This window comes from Rhododendron vialii, chromosome 9a, assembly GCF_030253575.1.
Source record: "Rhododendron vialii isolate Sample 1 chromosome 9a, ASM3025357v1".
Lineage (NCBI taxonomy): Eukaryota > Viridiplantae > Streptophyta > Magnoliopsida > Ericales > Ericaceae > Rhododendron > Rhododendron vialii.
In genome coordinates, this window is record NC_080565.1 from 38,353,102 (window position 1) to 38,368,539 (window position 15,438).

A 15,438-nucleotide genomic window follows, 5' to 3' on the forward strand; every position below is an offset into this window, starting at 1 on the left:
TTATTATACCTCTTCACTATCGATTCTAATTTTAGAGTGTATTTTACTAACTGAAATGACTTGTCTTTGTATAGCAAAAAATAAATATATAAAAAATAAAATTTTTAGCATAATGGACCTCAATACTTCGAATCCTCTAAATCTACCACAGGCATCAAACGAGACCGGAGCCCTATGGTGCTTTTAATTGAGCCTACATCTCAATGGACCGGTCTGGACTTGTATTATGGCCCATTTCCCGATTTTGAAGGGTCCGGATTATCCCTGCCACATCTACAGCTTGTTTGGTAAGCAAGAGTTCGCGAGAGAAGAAAAGAAATTGGGAGAGAGCTCAATCTCTCCCTTGTTTGGAAGGGGAAGAAGGCGAGAGAGGGTGAGAGACGGAGGGAGACCAGAACCCCTCCCATACCCAGTTCCGTTTTTTGCCAAAAGTGGCAAGATTTCTTAAGAAACGGGAGCGTGTGGTTACCCCCTCTTCAAATCGTCGTCGGACAAGTGACTATGCGTCGCCGGAGAAGAGAGAGAGTACCATGGTTGCCGAAGATGAGAGGGAGAGAATTTCAACTCATTGGAGAGTCACTGAAACTCTACCAATCGCTTGTGAGAATTTGATTTCTCACTGTTATTTGGCAAGAAGGATGAGAAATCACCCTCCTTTCTTTTCTTTTCTCGCTGGCTGACAAGGGAGAACACCCGTTACACACCCCATTCATTTCTCTTCTTTTCTCACCCCAAAATCCAAAGGGGCTGCTAGTCAGAGGTTTAGGGATTTACTTGCCCCGCCACATTCTTTCTTTCTCTCCTCTCTCTCTCTCTCTACTTGCCCCTTCCTGTTCACTCAATTCATCAATTTCTTCACCTGGGTCCGTCCACTTACGACCATATGGTACTCTATTTCTCTCTCTACTCTCTACTCCTCATTGCCTCTCTTTATCCATGTGTATACATGTATGGCCAGTGGCAACCTTGTTAATTACTGGTTCATCTCTCATTTCTCCTCTCTGGGTTCTAAATTCTCAACTGGGTCTTTTTTCCTGCTGACCAAAATTTTTTTTGGATCTTTTTCACTCCACCCTATTCAAATAAGATCAGATGATTAAAAAGAGGCCTAATTCTCACAACCTCTACTTCTTTATCCGAAGAACATTCAATACCTGTCCTTTACCTATTGAGCCCCCAATCCCTTCAGTTTCAACTCCTCCAACTGACCATAAAAGCCTCTGCTTTTCTTTACTTGACAGGCTAATTCATCGCAACCAATTCTCCTCTGCGCAGCGAGTCATTCATAGGATAATATCCCAGTGCTCGTCTGTCGCGGATGCAATCTCAGCCGTTGATTTCGCCACGTTAAGAGGGATGGAGCTTGATTCTTGTACTTATGGAGCTGTTATAAAGAAATTAGTGGATTCGGGTGAGACCCAGTTGGCCAAGATAGTGTACAATGATGGGTTTGTAATCAAAGGTAATGATTCTGACCCTTTGGTGTTGAATTCTATGGTTGTTTGTTGTTGTAGTTTAGGAGAGTTAGAGGAAGCAAAAACCCATTTTGATAAGTTGATTGGAATGAACTGGGTGCCTAGTAGAAGTACGTGCAATGCGCTCATTTGGGAGCTCTGCGCGAAAGATAGACTTTTGGAGGCGTTCGATTCCTTTGTTGTGATCAATGATTCTGGAATTCTGCTGGGTTTTCGGTGTTATAACGTTTTGGTTGATGGGTTGTGCATCTTGGGATATTTAGATGAAGCCCTACAAGTGTTTGACGTAATGCGCGATAGAGGGGTACCGTGTCCTGGTCATTTGTGGAAGTCATTGGTTCTAAGTTATTGTAAGAGAGGGCTGGTTGAGGAGGCCGAGTTGCTGAGTACAGAAATGGAATCCCAAGGTTTCTTTCTGGATAAGATTATTTACACTACTCTTATTAATGGGTATTGCAAGAAGAAGAAACTGAAAATGGCTATGAGGCTATTTATGAAAATGATGAAGAAGGGTTGTGAGCCAGATAGTTATATCTACAATACGTTGATACACGGTTTTGTCAATTTTGGTCTACCAGATAAAGGATGGGTTTTGCATAACCAGATGGTCGAGAGGGGAATAAAACCTGATACAGTGACTTACCACTTAATGATCAGGAAGTACTGTAAGGATAAGAAATCTGATTGTGCTCTGATGCTTTTAGATAGCATGTATCGGAATGGTATAGCTCCGACTGTGCACATTTACACAGCCTTAATTACTGCAATGTATAATGAGAACAAGCTAATGGGAGTTGATGAATTGTACAACAAGATGCTGGATAGTGGGATTGTTCCTGATCATGTAATGTTTTTGACCCTTTTGAAGATGTACCCAAAGGGGCATGAGCTTAATCTTGCCCTCATGCTATTGCATGCAGTTTCAAAAGTTGGTTGTGGTCTTGACCCTTCTTCCTTAGATTCTGATACTTGTTTTGAACAAAGAGTGGAGCATTTGCTGGGAGAAATTGTGAAAAGCAACTCTGATTTAGCTGTTGTGGCCTTTAGTATTTATATCCCTGCGTTGTGTGCGGCAGGAAAAAGCGAAACTGCTTTTCTTTGCATGGACACAATGTTAAGCTGTGGATTCCAACCTTTGCTTTCAACTTACAACTCCTTGATCAAATGTCTTTTCCAGGAGGGGCTTGTTAATGATGTCAAGTACCTGTTTGACCTCATGCAAGATCGGGGGATGATCCCGAATTCAGCCACTTACTTGATATTGGTCAATGAACATTGTAAGCGTGGTGACTTGGCATCAGCTTTTTCCATCCTCAACCAAATGGATGAGCGGGGACTGAAGCCAAGTGTTGCTATTTATGACTCTATTATCGGTTATTTAAGCAGAGAAAAAAGGATATATGAGGCTCAAGATATTTTTAAGAGGATGCTTGAGGCTGGTATTGATCCTGATGAGGTCATTTATGTCACAATGATTAATGCCTACTCTAAGAGTGGACGATCTGTTGAAGCTTGTCAACTATTTGATAAGATGGTAGAAGGTGGAATTCAGCCGAGTTATCGTGCTTACACTGCCCTTATACATGGGTTAATCAAGAAAAACATGACTGAAAAGGGTTGTTTGTACCTTGATAGAATGTTGGAAGATGGTTTTGAGCCAAATAATGTTCTATATACATCTCTAATCAATCAATTTTCGAAGAAGAGTGAACTAGAATTTGCATTCAGATTGGTTGGCTTGATGCAAACTAGCCAAATTAAGCATGATCTGGTCAGTAGTATCACATTGGTCAGTGGTGTTTGCAAAAATATTGCACGCATTAAAGGAAAATGGCATTTTGGACATTGGAAGTTTGAAAGGGCGAGGGAAGTGTTGTTCCACCTGCTTGAACAGAGAAGTTTGGTGCCAAGGGAAAGTCAGTTGAGAATTTCGATGAAGTCCCTTGAGGAAATAAAGTTCATTGCGGTAAAAGTAATGAGGAAAATCTTGAGCACTACATTTATGCCAAATTTGTACTTGTATAATGGCGCGATTTCTGTACTTTGTTGGGCAAACAATATACATGATGCGTATGGTCATCTTGAATGGATGCTAAGAAATGGTGTGTATCCCAATCAGGTGACTTTCACAATTCTCATTGGGACCCATATTCGATTTCGGGAAGCAGATTCTGCTATTTGGTTGTTCAATCAGATGAATGCATATGGTTGTATTCCAGATAGAATGGTGTTCAACACCTTGATAATAGGGCTTTGCCAGGCTGGAAGACTACTTGATGCATTGTCATTGACTCACACTATGTATAAAAGAGGGTTTTCTCCTAACAAGGCTTCTTATCAACACCTACTCAAATGTCTTTGTGCTAATCGTCTGAGTGTTCATGCTTTGAGGATGTGTGAAGATATGCTCGCCCGTGATTTTATACCTTCACAGTTCGTACTGGACTTGTTGCTTCGCTTGTTAGTTGAAGAAGATAAACTGCACAAAGCTCAAGTGGTACGTGATATGATACTTGACAAAAGAAGTATATTAGCTGAGATTGCGGTTGAAAGAAGGGTTTTTTTTGAAGAATTGGCAGAGAGATTTCTGATTGAATCCTGTCACAAGCAAAGAGAACTGGGATTGGTTTCATGATTGAAGAAATATCTGTTCCCTCGGTGAAGACTTTTTATATTGTCTCTCCAATGATGACCTTAAGTTATTGTGGAGTTCGAGGCAAAGCAAAGAACCTCACCAGGGCTTGACATGCCGCAAAGGCGCAAAACCTCTTGAAAGAGAGGGGCGCCTTCGGGAACACACTGTTGTCAGCTCGTGCCATAAGGTCATTATGGTAATACTCCTATTCCCTTACTTTTTTGCACTTTTTATATTTCCTGTTTTTGCTTCCTAATCCATTTCTTGTTGGCAGTTGAATACTACCAAAGCAAAGAAGCCTTGTGTCTCAATCAATTGGGGTCGGCTACATGATTCATTTTTCGGATTCAAAGAGTTGAAAGTCACTGACAATCTCCTGATACTCTCTCTCTCTCTCTCTCTCTCTCTCTCTCTCTCTCTCTCTCTCTCTCTCTCTCAATTGTCGTTCTTGTTCATGTTTATTTCTTTGGTTGATTTCTCAAGGTTACAATGCAAGTGACTCTGATTTAGATCATACAAATGGTGATTTCGAATACTTGTTGGTGTCTTTTTGTCCACATTGACCCCGCCAAAAGTGAGTTGTGTCCTCTTCTTGCAGTTTTCCTGTCTTGCGTGTTGTAATCAATTTACTTGAAATGAGTTGAATGCAATTGTGCATCTCTTTTTACGGTTCTGCAGTGAGCTGTGTAAGTTTCTATCATCTATGTTTGACGCAGTCTACTGTTCACAAGTCTAAACCCTGTTGGGGCTTACCTTCCTCTAGTTTGGTTAAAGAATTTGATAGTATAAAGAACGTCTTTTTGTTACGGTATCTTTTATCATCTCCAAAACTCTACTTAGAATAATTGGGTGCTTAAAAGAAGCTATGTCTATAACTAAGATTGCAGATTCCGACGATATGCTATATGATTTCCACTAGAATATGCATAAAAATAGAAGCAAGAGAGGAACTGTTTTGGTTTTATCTACTTCTCTTTTTTTTTGTTCATTTAGGCGGTGTTAGGGTTTTGGATTGGTTGCGGGAGAAGAAAAAATAAAGCAAATAAATGAAGTAAAGCTTCTTTTTTCTTGGTTGAGCTAGAAAATGAGAACAAAACAAAGAAAAAGATTTTTCGAAGAAGTCCATTTCTACAGTCTCAAAATTGATTAAGGAATTCTATATCCCTTACATTTTCCTTTTGCTTGAAAAATCCAAGATCCAAACATGCCCTTAAGCTTGGATTCCTAGATTTTCCATCACGAACCGTCGTTACAGTCCTCACAACCCCGGAGTCCTAAGTTGCTTTGTTTTGAGATTGAATTTTCGTTGCCTTGAGCTCTCTCTTGCTTTGTCAAATTCTGCATGATTCGTTCTTCATCATGCTATTGTCAATATATTGTTGATGTTTACATATGTGTCATGTGATATGATCAACACTTATCAAAATGAGTTGATATGTACAACCTCTTCCTCTTAATCTTGTCTCTCCTGACCATGCAGCTCCTATGTATGTTAACATTAAACATGCAAGGCTGTTGTGCTTATGGGTCAACAAGTCTTACTTTTTCTCTTTCCTTATGCCTTCTGTTTCTTTGTGATCTTGTCCTCACATTTTTTTGTTTTCCATTCCAAAGAGGCCAATCCTTTCGAGAAGATCCAGAGGTCCAGCCATTCTTGAAAAGTCATCTGAACACCAGATCCTTGTCACCGACATCAAGGTAATTGTTTCAGCGAGTTTGTGGAGGTGATTCAATTCAACAGTGAATACACTATCTATTTCCACCATCACTTAAAGGGGCATAGAGTGTTTTAGTATCTTTCAAAGCTGTAGCCTTGAATCCATATCTGAGGACCACTGGTAAGTCATGCAGATACTAAAGCATGATTCAATGCGGGCAGATATAAACTTATATGTTTATATCAACATATGTAGATAGACCATTAATAAAAAGCCCCTCCTCGATGTACAAGCCGAACCTCCCATTTCCATCTCTCCTATTGGCTGATGCATCAAAAGACTCTTCTACGGTGTGAAAATTTCCAGACCCATCATTAGCTGCCATCAGGTTTGGTTTGTTCTAATAACATTTTTACTATTTCTACGGCGAAAATCCTATTGGTACCGATGGTACCGTAGGGAAAATGCACTGACGGCCACCAGACGGCCGTCTCCGGCCACCAAACGGCCGATCCGAGCCGTCCAAAAAATTTAAAAAATAAAACCGAATGGGCCTACGCTAGAATCAATGGCATCCGAGGTGTGTAGGGTACTTGATCCGAGCACCCCTTTTTCGTGTATATACACGTATATACATATATAGACGAAAAAGGGGTGCTCGGATCAAGTACCCTCGGATGCCATTGATTCTCGCGTAAGCCCACTCGGTTTTGTTTTTTAAAATTTTTGGACGGCTCGGATCGGCCGTCCGGTGGCCGTCGGTGCATTTTCTCTACGGTACCAATAGCAGTACTCATTTCTACGGATCCATTGTCAATAACCATGGTGTTTTTTGTTATCTCTGAAAAATCAGATTTCAACGTCAGGGGAAGAATGTTGCTGAGCAATAAAAAAAAACGGTAGGGGTAGAATGTTTTCACTAACGCCCTTTCCAACTCGCGTCCAGGTTTGCCATGGCCTCTCTAAAGCCGAATTTGCATCATCTTAGCTATACTTTATGTGGTTCCTTTGCGGTCGCTTGCAAAGCCATGTCTCGGAACTTGGCATTTGTGCATGCTTGCGGAGCCATGGTGGTTAATAGAGCTGGCGAGAGGAACCAAAAAGGAGATGAACAGTACAGAAAAGTCGAAGAAAGATGGCTGATGACGTTTAATTAGCTTGGCAAAATAAACACAGCAAAAAAAGGTTTAGATTTCTTACCGATTCAGTCATTTTTCCTCTTAAAAACTAGTGTGTGTTTAACAGAAGACCTGTGCAATTGAGGGTTTTGTAATGTATGCTCAAAGATTCGTTAAAGTGATGGATCCATTTGGGTGAATGTGTCTAGTTCTGTTAATTTGCTAGCAATCTTCTATGTAACTGTAGATATGCACAGATTCCTTATTACGTAAATGTACCCAGATATTCATGTATGCCGGGGTATCCATAGTTGAGTGGTATATGTGCAAAGGTAAAAACGTGGTACTGTTTGGATTTGAATTTGGAAAAGAAGGTAATAACTCAATTTTGGTGCTACATTCGCCAGCACTTTGGTGTACTTGGGTGCATGACTGTTTTTTATTGAGGATTGCAAATATTAACGAGACATACTTTTGCGCCTCGAGACCCTGAACTACTACTGTTTCAGGGTTAGAACTTTTGTTGGTTGTGTTTTCTTGTTTCAAACTGGCTTTTGCATGATTATTGTTTGTCATTCGTGTTATTTCGTCGACGGTAGAGCATTTTGCTACTGTTCCTGTTGTCGTTTTCCATGGGTTATAGATTTACCAAATAGAATATATCTTCTCAAAAGATTCGATCAAAGGGATACAGGAATAAGATAGAAATATATCTCCCATAAACATTCCGTACTTTGTATAAACGACGTGGTATATGGTATAGATAGTAGCTTGCGCTGGCTTTATGGGTGTAGATTTGGAACCTAGCTACTATGATTGATCTGCTTCCTTTTGGCGAAATGTTGACATATTTCCTGATGAAGGAGCGTTTCTCTGGTGGACTGGAGAGCGGTCAGGTAATTTGATGCCTGATTACTTTGTCGGCTTTGAGCTCAGAGTGCCTCAGACATTATTGTAAACGCTTTAGTGATGCAGGGAAGCGTATGAAAACAAGAACAGACACGAGAACAAAACTCACAAACTCACAATATAGAGAAAGCTCTCTGTTTTCTTATTATTCAAACTCAACCGAATTGCTTTCTTATTATTCAAACTCAACCGAATTGCCCGAAGGCTTACAATGCTTATTTATAGGCTACTAGGATCAAGCTAATTAGGAAACAAATAACCAAAGGGCAATACTTGCCAATTAAGAAAAAGATCTAATTACCAAAAATAAAAATATGACTTATTCCTAATATTAATTCCCAGAGAATTATTACCAAAACAAGCGGCATTGCAAAAGAAGTTTCCTATTAAAAGATACTCAAATAAAATATTCTCTTACTAGAAAATCAAATCAAATCTTTTCCCATATATGTGAAGATTTGGAGGACTCCTAGGAATTGTGGTTCTAGAATGATTGACCAAATAGAGGGCCTCAATCATGGGTCGCTCCTCCACTAGTACTAAAGTCCTTGGACTGTTTCGCTCAAACCGGCCAATATAATCAAGTGCGATCACTTCTGCATCATTTAGAGAGGTCTCTGAGGTGAGTTTTACCCGTCTAGGGTTGGTATAGGCTTCTAGCCAATACTGAGATTCCCTTAGCAAGAGGTCAGCTAGATAGATTGGTGGAGTTTTTTTCTACACTGGAGAGGAAGGGATCTAGACTGTGGGATGGGGATGAAGATACCATTGGGGTTATGTGGGAACAAGACGATGAAAGATAAGAAGGGAAATAGGTCTGACAATGTTTAATTCAATTTAGGGATCAGCGATGGCCAGAAAGCTCCATTAAAAGCTGGTGAAGCAGCAGGTAGGGGACTGTGATGTTGAAGTGGAACTGTGGAAGCTTCTTCATGATTAAAATTTCTAGCTATGTGCGATGGTGCTTGGTTGGGAGGTGTCAGTGAGTCGAGTGACATTGTTTTGCTGGTTCCTGAGCAAAGGAGGGACTCAAGTTTGATAATCCATTGGTTTCTTGGGCTCTGGCAGGGCTCTACTTAAAGCAATTTGCTTGTTTGAAACGAGTTTGGATTAGGAGCTTTGTGTCTCTGCTCCATTTGTGAAGTGTAAAATACTTGGCACGGGCCTGCCTTAGAATCAGGCAAATTCTTGGCACGGACCTTAGGATCAATAGATGTGTTAATCCCAAGTTGAGTCGCGGGGTGTTACAACTTGCTACATCTACGTGGTTAAGAGCATTCATTTGGCAGTTTTCTTTAACACGCAGAGCGCAATGGTCTGATTGTTCTATGGCTCTTCGAAAACGAATTTCCTGTCTGCTCTTTTGGGTGAAATCCAACTTCCAAGTTTTATGTTGAAAAATGAACACGGCACTTGTTCCTTTGTACATAGAAGACAACTGCAGATTTGCCAGGTCAAGCTCATCTGCACTTGATTCTTTAGGTGATAAATCCATGTTGCATCCCTTATTGCACCGGTCTATTTCCAGTCATCGCATTTTTTGAGAGTTTAACTAACCTGGATTGCGTCTATAATCCGAGTTCAGATTCAGGAATTCTTTTTGTTTGCACGGAAGAATTCTGTGCCTTCCCACATCCAAATCTTGTCATAGTTATAGATGTTAATTCTTTTCAATTCTTCTTGGTTCAGTTCTGCTGTCATAGTTCTTCTCTGTTTTCTCAACCGGTTTGATCGTTTGCGTAAGTAGTCAGCCCTGTAGTCACCGGAGCATTCACCGGTGACTACAACAATAGGCCCCAACAATATAAATTCTCCAAAAGATTAGAAAGAAGCAGCAGCAAGAAATTGTTGTATGTGTTAAAGTTTCAAAAAATCAACAAGAATACCCCTGGAAGACTCTCTTCAATGTAGGGATTACAGAAAGAATAAAGAAAACAGAGAATTACCAACAGAAGAATCAGTCAATCAAAAAACAGCGCAACTAGTGATGTGATCAGATGCCAGAAGTGTACGGCACGGTGGTGGCCGGCAACCACGATCTGCCGGCGATGAAATTAGCGACACTGAACCTTGACGCCTCGGTCGCTCTAGTCATTACTCGGTAGCCACCCCACTTCACTCTGCGACGGGTCGAAGACCCGGGACCCAAATTCATGTACTCCCCATAGTACAGAGTGTTCAGGGCGAAATTACCATCCCATGCTAACCACCCCGCCGGATCCACCAAGGAATCGAGATAAGTACGTAAATAAACTGTACGCGAATACTGCTTCCAGGGTCGTCCCAAATACGTCTTGACTGAACTAAGCACCGGTCTCAGGTCCGATGCGGCCATGACACGAGAATTATGGATCGAAATGCCGGTGTTCTGGTTGGGATCGGTCCGCCCCTGTGCTGTCACGACGTTTTGTTGGCCCCTCAGGGGTTTGCGCGCGTAAATCATGCAGTTTTGGAAGACTACTGCCGCGTTTCCAAATATGAAATCGACCGTGCCGTAGATGTAGCATTCCTTGTAGAATTGTCGTTGTGAGTGGACGAAGAGCGTGTCTTGGTAACCCTCGAAGCTGCAACGGTAGAAAACGGAGTGATCGGAACCCGATCGGAGGGCTACGGCTTGGTAGTTTTGTGGTCCGGCTGTGTTGCGGAACGTTATATCGCGTGCTACGAATGCTTCACCGGTGACCGCTGCAGGTAAAAAGACATCGGTAATAATTAGTGATTGACTTTATTACTTCCTCCGTCCCATAATATTTGTCCAGTCCGCAAAACGAGAACGTAAAAATAATATACTTTTTGCAAGAAAAATTTAAATTTTTTTTAACAATTCACTAGATATCGATGAGTTATGAAAAAAGTTTGGATTTTTTCTTACTTTTTTTATAAAAGAAATGCATTATTTTTAAGTCCTCATTTTGCGGACCGGACAATCATTTTGGGACGGAAGGAGTAGGAATTAATGCGATTTGAAAGAATTTAGGTGAAAGGTTGATGCTTCTAGAGGCCGATTGAATTTTCATGGTGTAATAAATGAATAATATTGAATATTTCTTCACGACAGCAACGCTTTCCATGGTGTAATAAATGAATAATATTGAATATTATATTGAATATTTCTTCACGACAGCAACGCTTTCCATGGTGTAATAAATGAATAATATTGAATATTTCTTCACGACAGCAACGCTTTCTTAATTTACTGTTGCCTTTGTAATATGTGAAAAATAAACGCAATAGATCGAGAAATATAGACAATTATATCCAACATTATTTGTGTGTGTATTTTCTTTATAGTATATGTCACGAATAGTGACGGCTGATATAAAAGTGTTATTCAAAAAAAATTTTGATAAGTATTACAGTATTTAATAGTTAGACTATTTTTCTATTAGAAATTGGTCTCTTTCATATTCTTCAAAACAAGGTTTTGTTTTTTTTCAAAAGCTATATTCGAAACTGCAGTTAAATTAATAGGAAAAATATTATAAAAGATCATTATTAGTTTTCTTATAAAAAGTCAATCAATTTGAAGGAGACTAGCGAATTTTCCTTTCCTTCATGGTTTTCCCCCGTCCCTTTTAGTAGCAATTTTCTTTATCAGTCACCGTGAGTCTAGGTTGAAAATAAGGAGAGAGAGAGAGAGAGAGAGAGAGAGAGCTTACCAACTGTTGCTGAGTCGTAGGTGGTGGAACCTCCTCCCACACTGCGGCTTCCGGTGATAACGGTGTTTTTCAAGCCATCGCCGACCAACATAATATTCTTCATGTTAATACCAATCTCAATGTTCTCTCTGTAAACCCCACGCTTCACATGTATAACATACCTCCCACTCCCCCTCCTCTTAGCCGCCGCAGCCAGGGCGGCCTTAATGGTCCGGTAGTTTCCCGAGCCGTCTTGAGCCACCACGAGGTTCGCCCTCGTAGCTGTCCACGACTGCAACAGCTTCCGGTCACCGGGTGAAACCCAAGTCGGATAACCTTTTCTGTAAGTTTGTTTATGAGACGAGCCGTTATTGTGATCAATAGCCAAACTGTTGCAAATAAGCTTGGAGACATTATTAGACATCAACGGCCACACGAGGTCCGAAACGCCCAGCTCCACAAACCCGGCCCGACACGTGTCGAGGTTGGTCAGGGCAGTGCTGAGCCACGTCTGAGCGTCGGAGTTGGAGCATTTCCGGCTCAGTGTCTGGTTAAGGTGGAAAACGGTGCTCTCGTAAAGCTTCAAGCAATCAGCCCAGGCGCTCTTCTCGCGCTCGGTACGGCACTTAGAGCCAAGCTCCTTGTGGTGGGTCTCGGCGGTAAGCGCTCGTTCCATGGCTACTTGCATGGCCATCTTCTTGAACTCGGATTTTTGTTTGGGCGCAAAGTGGTGCGAGCCACGGGCCATGAAATACTTGCATGATTCGGGGTTCGGGGTTTCGTTGCACCACTGGTTTATGTCGTCGGAAGAGGCCGCCAGGGCAATCGACGAAGCACAAGAGAAAGATACGACTACTGTAAATAATGATAATACTAACTTGGTTGCCATAGGGGTAAACGGGTGCTTTTTGTCGATATTACCGGGTGTCTCGGACTAATTTACACACACCTCAGGCTAATCGTGATTTCTTTCTCTTGAATTTGGTTTTGAGAATGGGAGGGGGTCTCTTTATATATATAGTTGGAATGGAGGAGGGGTGAAAGGTTGGCTAGAGTTGAAAAAGGGTGAGAGGAGACAAGTATACAAAGTGCAAATGCAATAGTTTATAAGAAGTCAAGCTAGAACAGAGATTGGCTTTGACCAAACCGCAGTTTTATTAATTGGTCTTGATGTTTGAATTATGATAATCTCTCTTAGGCGCCTTGCCTAATAAAGGCATAGTTTGGTAAAGTGTTCCTGCCAAAACTTCCATTTCTCATAAAATTTGCAAGTGTTCTAATACCCAACCTCTATAGAAACTAATTAATTTGAGGGCATGCACTTGCAATAGGATTTGCAATTCTAATTTTGAATTGTAATTAACAAATAACTCATTCAAAGATTGAGCTATTATAGAGGGAATTGATTGTGTATATCACAATATATTTTCTCACATGTAGTCAGACTCTACAAACGAGCTAAAAAGTGAAAGTATTTCAATTATTAGATAGTCGTTCAGGTTTGAGTACGCAGACGTGTTTCTGCTATCATTTTAATTACCTTATTAGTCACCAACTTATCTAATAAAAATTTAAACTGCTAGAGAGATAGTAAGCATATCATTTATATTCTCACACTAATGATTTTAAATCTTGTGTCAGTGGGTTTAGCACAACTTTTACTTTTGACCAAATCAAAGCAATAAAAATTTCTTGATAAAAAGAAAAGCATTTAATTAAAAGTTATTCTAATAGTAATTAGTAAAGAAAAATATCTTAATTAGCAATCCAAATTTTGATGCTCTCTCCGATTTTGTCTTCATTTATAATGCTTTGAGAACATGAATTTTTTTTTTCAGTTAATTTCGTGAAAGTAATGCCTAATTTTATCCGTACACTAGTCAAAATGGAGATTTCCTTAAAATACTTTATACTTTATTATTTTTTTGGTCAAACTTCCCCAATAGTCTCTGCTCTCACCTATTAATACTATTCTATTTTTTATAATCACAATAATGTACTTACAATCAGTGGCATGAGGATTTATTTACATGAATCCAATAACATGTTTATGACATAATGCGAAACGTGGGATTTTAATTTTTATTTTTTTCCGGTTTGATGATCAGGAGTATCTGAGCCAATTCACAAGCACCTCGACGGTTAGGAATGTCTTCGCGAATCTAGAAGCACTTCCTGATCTGATCAAAAGCAGATCTTCCACGTTGGGACTAGAGATTCACAAGAAATTACTTTAATTCTTACACCCTGATCACAAAATTTGAAAACTGATCATTTATGTGGAGAGTAAATCGACCAACTCACAGGGACTAACCTCGGGGCTGACTCACGATTATCTATCTGACTTATTCCATATTGTAAGGTTTTATTACTGAGACTAGCCCGCTCGACGGTCTGACCTTTTCTATTGGTGTGACTCTTGAAGATTCGCCTTCCGCCAGAACGCCTTGATCTATCTGACTTATACCCACGTGGCATCCGCTCGGCATATCTGGGCCGTCCAATACACTTTTGGACGACTTGATTGAATTGAAACTCTTTCTCTCCTTTCACTTAACACTTTCTTTCTCATTTTTCTCTCTTCAAATCCGAGCCGTTCAAAAAAGTAATGAAATGCTCGAATGCGCCGAGCGAGAACTACGTGATAGCCACCCGGCACTGAAAAATTTTCCCCGGCTTAAGACTAGGAAACGTGCATCCCAATCGAACCACGCAACTGCTTTCTAATTTTCAACGGTAAGGCAAATTGATAATCATATTCCTAATTCCCCCCGCATTCGAAACATCACTAGTTTTTTTTTTTTTTGATAAAAACATCACTAGTTCCTCACAGTAACTTTTTAATTTGGCGGTCTCAATCATACATTCAGATGGGTCAATCCCGCGTGAATATGTGATTGTGAAGAGAGCGGAGACGCCACTATAGACACTAGATAGTGGGACGCTGTGGGGAAACTAGCGAGGTCGGCTGATGCTACGGGAAGAAATTAAAATGCTAAGTACTACTATTTGCCATACATTTCTATTGGTCAAGATATATATGAACCTACTACAAATTGTTTTATGACCCCACCTTCGTGTGCATACTGCAACATATTAAGTATTCGTGCCAACTTACGCGCAACTCAACTGCTCACTCGAGATTCAACACCACATGACGGTCGACTTAACTTTAATGGGGTTTTTAATCATTGTAGTTGCCACTGCCTCTCTAGTCGGTGCTTTTTGGCCCATGGGTGGAAATATATACTCTATTGTATTTTGTTTTTGCTTCTAGTATTTCGTAATGGAGTTGATCATTGCAGTTCATTTTTTTCTTTTCTTTTTTTGCTACGCCACAGCCTCTTCTTCTTGGTGGTGTTTTTTTGGTGATTGGGTGGAGATAAAAATCTGTTTCTGCTGGGTTTTTGCTTGTATTTCACACCTGGTGATTTTGTTTTCCTGCTAACTAGGGCATATGATTGGTTTTGGTGGCTTGTGCCATTCCTTTTTTGGTTATGTACATACAAACCTAAATTTATCCTGACCTGGTCTCACAAATTACAATGGCTATGAATTAAACTACTCTCTTTGTGAACCGCGAGGGGCTGGTTCAGTGGTCATGACAATGCTTAAATTTGGTTGGAAAGTGTTACGTTTAAGTCCCTTTAGCCCCTTGGTAAGGCTAAACATACACCTAACATGCACCACTTACACATGGTGGGACTTTAGCTTCGGTCCCGACATAGGTGCGGTGAGGTCCCTACGGACAAATAGTGGTGTGGTGTGACGATGTGATACTTCCTAATAGAGATGGCAGGGTACCATACGTGCACTTTTATTTTTGTATAGCAAAAAAAAGGAACTACTCTTCATAAGATTTGAACTCACAACTCACGTACGTCATTTACTTATTGGTATGTAAATCTGTAACGATGATGTTAATCCATTCTTTGCTCTTTTAACTTGGGAAAATGATAATGTCAAAAGTACTTTATCGTCCATAAAAATCTTGTACTTTACACA

At 40.3% G+C, this 15,438-nt stretch overlaps 2 protein-coding genes and 1 long non-coding RNA gene across 3 annotated transcripts; 1 reads left to right on the forward strand and 2 right to left on the reverse strand.

Moving 5' to 3' along the window:
* Positions 1-725: 725 nt before the first annotated feature.
* LOC131300049 (pentatricopeptide repeat-containing protein At5g62370) lies at positions 726-7,259 on the forward strand. The gene is made up of 5 exons (XM_058325695.1): positions 726-4,306; positions 4,385-4,684; positions 5,725-5,948; positions 6,024-6,156; positions 6,715-7,259. The coding sequence occupies exon 1, from the start codon at positions 1,093-1,095 to the stop codon at positions 4,108-4,110; it is 3,018 nt and encodes a 1,005-aa protein (XP_058181678.1). The 5' UTR covers positions 726-1,092; the 3' UTR covers positions 4,111-4,306; positions 4,385-4,684; positions 5,725-5,948; positions 6,024-6,156; positions 6,715-7,259.
* LOC131300050 (uncharacterized) lies at positions 5,646-6,720 on the reverse strand. The gene is made up of 2 exons (XR_009190858.1): positions 6,562-6,720; positions 5,646-6,183 (listed from the first exon to the last, which is right to left on the reverse strand). It is a non-coding gene; the product is annotated as an uncharacterized LOC131300050 (long non-coding RNA).
* A 2,365-nt stretch (positions 7,260-9,624) lies between the features above and the next one.
* Positions 9,625-12,424, reverse strand: LOC131300051 (pectinesterase 2-like). Its single transcript, XM_058325696.1, has 2 exons — positions 11,455-12,424; positions 9,625-10,480 (listed from the first exon to the last, which is right to left on the reverse strand). Exons 1-2 carry the CDS (start codon positions 12,320-12,322, stop codon positions 9,789-9,791), a joined length of 1,560 nt encoding a protein of 519 aa, XP_058181679.1. The 5' UTR covers positions 12,323-12,424; the 3' UTR covers positions 9,625-9,788.
* Between the last annotated feature and the right edge of the window lie 3,014 nt (positions 12,425-15,438).

Bases quoted from the DNA above. Each gene is read 5' to 3' on its own strand.
- LOC131300049 (XM_058325695.1), top strand. From the start codon at position 1,093: ATGATTAAAAAGAGGCCTAATTCTCACAACCTCTACTTCTTTATCCGA.
- LOC131300051 (XM_058325696.1), bottom strand. From the start codon at position 12,322: ATGGCAACCAAGTTAGTATTATCATTATTTACAGTAGTCGTATCTTTC. The intron at 10,481-11,454 runs GTAAGCTCTCTC...TTTTACCTGCAG, and splicing joins CTACGACTCAGCAACAGTTG to CGGTCACCGGTGAAGCATTC.